The 2,398-nt window shown below is 67.0% G+C and overlaps 1 protein-coding gene across 1 annotated transcript; it reads left to right on the top strand.

Moving 5' to 3' along the window:
• Positions 1-24: 24 nt before the first annotated feature.
• Positions 25-1,453, top strand: NENF (neudesin neurotrophic factor; the record flags this gene model as incomplete). Its single annotated transcript, XM_012734215.1, has 4 exons — positions 25-60; positions 227-287; positions 678-781; positions 1,237-1,453. Coding segments are annotated over 4 exons (378 nt in total), but the record flags the coding sequence as incomplete, so codon positions are not given.
• Between the last annotated feature and the right edge of the window lie 945 nt (positions 1,454-2,398).

Raw genomic sequence — 2,398 nt, 5'->3', positions numbered from 1 at the left:
GACCTAGTGACGCCGCGTAACTAATCGCCCCTTTGCCGGAGAGCGGAGCGCGCTGAGCAGGTGAAAGGATTTGGACCGGGTCAGTGGGTAGACGGGGCCTCGTCCTGGCCTTGGCGTGGTCTCTTGTTCTGCAGGCTTGGCCTGTGCGTGATGGCGGCGGCGTTGGGGGGCTGCCGGCCCCCTGGGGGCCGCGGGCTCTGCCTTCACCAGCACCTCCCGCTCCTAGGAGGACCAGCCCATCTACATGGCCGTGAAGGGGGTGGTGTTCGACGTCACTTCTGGAAAGGGTGAGCAGCTCGCGCGGAGAATGCTTGTTCTCGGGGTGCTGGGGCCAGAGTGGGCTCTGGAGGTGGAGGAAGGTGAGGGGCCCGCCCTTCTCGGCCTGCCCGTGTCACGCTGGGCTCCAGAGCTCCCCTGCTGCCCACGGCCACCTGATGGCTCCCACTGGGTGGAGCAGCGAGGGCCAGGGTTGCTTGGTGGAACTGGGGAGCGCGGAATATGCTAGAAAACTTGAGTGCCGCTCTAGGGTACAAGCGATGTCCTGGGGGGTCCTTGTGACCTCAAACACAGTTGTCAGGAAGCCCAAACCCCGCCCCCTCCCCACCAGACGGGCCCTGCCCCCCCGGCCGGGGGTGGGGGGTGTGTGTCACACTCGCACCTCCTTCTCCCCGCTGCAGAGTTTTACGGACGAGGAGCCCCCTACAACGCCTTGGCGGGGAAGGACTCCACCAGAGGGGTGGCCAAGATGTCCCTGGACCCTGCAGACCTCACGCACGACACTGTGAGCCTGCTGGAACCCCACCCCCGGGCCGCACCCGACTGGCCCAGCTCCCCATGACGGGAGTGGGGGAGCAGGGTCACCCCACACTCACTTTACCATGAGGGCGAAATCAGTACGAACAGAACGATTTCAGGGTCCGGGCGCTGTCGGGCGAAGGCTGGCGGTCACCCCAGCTGAGCACCAAGCGTCAGACTTAAGACAGAGGCAGCGGGAGTTGAGCGTTGGAGGGGGGAGGGTGCGATGTGCAGTGGGCGGTGCAGGGGATTTCATGGGGTCATCGGGAAAGGGGGTGCGCCCCCTCTCGCCCCAGGACGGGTCATCTCTTTCAAAGACCATTGTCACTCTGCCCGGGAGTTCATTTTCCTCTCCGCGCCGCCTGGGTGGGCCGTGAGGCGGGGTGGGGCGAGGCACCCCGCTGGCCAGCCCCTCCCACCCACACTCGGGCTTTCTCCCAGACGGGCCTCACGGCCGAGGAGCAGCGGGCCCTGGACCACGTCTTCACCAGCGTCTACAAAGCCAAGTACCCCATCGTGGGCTACACGGCCCGGCGGATTCTCAACGCGGACGGCAGCCCCAACCTGGACTTCAAGCCAGAGGACCAGCCCCACTTCGATCTCAAGGACGAGTTCTGAGGTTCTGGGCCCCCCGATCGAATAAAACCACCCAGCCATTCCCGCGGTAACGGCCGCCTTCCTTGCCCTCCGCCTGGGAGGGGTCCCGGGGCGCCAGTGCCCAAGCACCACGCGGTACCCCAGCTGCTGGGCTTCTCCCCCAGTCCACCTTCTCTCTAGGGCAGTGGGGTTCTGGGGTCCCCGGGGGGCCTAAGGGGAGCAGTGGGGATGGGAAGAGGAGGTGACCTCAGGTCTGCAGGAGAGGGGCCGAGGAGGGGCCGGGGCCTCTGGCTGCCACCCGCCTGCAGCTGGGGTGCGGGGAGGCGGCTGGCAGGGCCTGCCGGGAGGTCCCCTGGGCTGGACCCAGGTCAGGCCTTTGGAGGGGGCTGCTTCCCTTTGAGGGGCCTTCGGCAATTTCTGGAAACATTTTTTAAGTTATTTGTGGCAGCTGCAGGCTGTCTCCACGTCCTGGGGCCTGCCACCCTCCTGCCACTCTCTGCGTCCTGGGGCCTGCACAGCCCCCCACAACGGAGAATTCTCGGGGCCCAGCCTTGCATACCGGGGCTGACCCTGGCAGCTTCACAGGAAGGACATTCCTTTGCAAGAAGCGGTGGCTTTTAGAAAAACAAACAGCCGCTTCCACCAGAGAGTTTCTGCCTGCTCAGTGCCGGGGGAGGGGGGGCTGCCCCGCCCCCCAAGGCTTCCAGCACGTGACCTGCAGACCTGGCCTGGGTGAGCCCAGCAGGCCGGAAGCAGAGCCCCGGAAACCGGGCCTGCGGGGCGGGTGAACATGCCAGGGCTCCCAGACGGGCAGTGATGCCAGTCCCCAGGCTGCCGCCGCCCTGCCCCACCCCCTGCGCGGTGGGGCCGGGGTCACCGGCCCCGTGCGGCCCCGTCTGTCCACCCCGCTCGAGTGCCAGATGGCCCCTGTGCTCAGCTCCCTCTCGGCTCCTCGGCCCAGCCGCCTCCGTCTCGGCACTGGCCACCAGCAAGGAACCCGTGTCCC

This window comes from Condylura cristata, unplaced genomic scaffold (genome assembly GCF_000260355.1).
Source record: "Condylura cristata isolate star-nosed mole 26May11 unplaced genomic scaffold, ConCri1.0 scaffold00050, whole genome shotgun sequence".
In the NCBI taxonomy this organism is placed as follows: domain Eukaryota; kingdom Metazoa; phylum Chordata; class Mammalia; order Eulipotyphla; family Talpidae; genus Condylura; species Condylura cristata.
The sequence above is the reverse complement of the archived record's forward strand: the minus strand, read 5'-3'. Positions and strand labels throughout refer to the sequence as shown.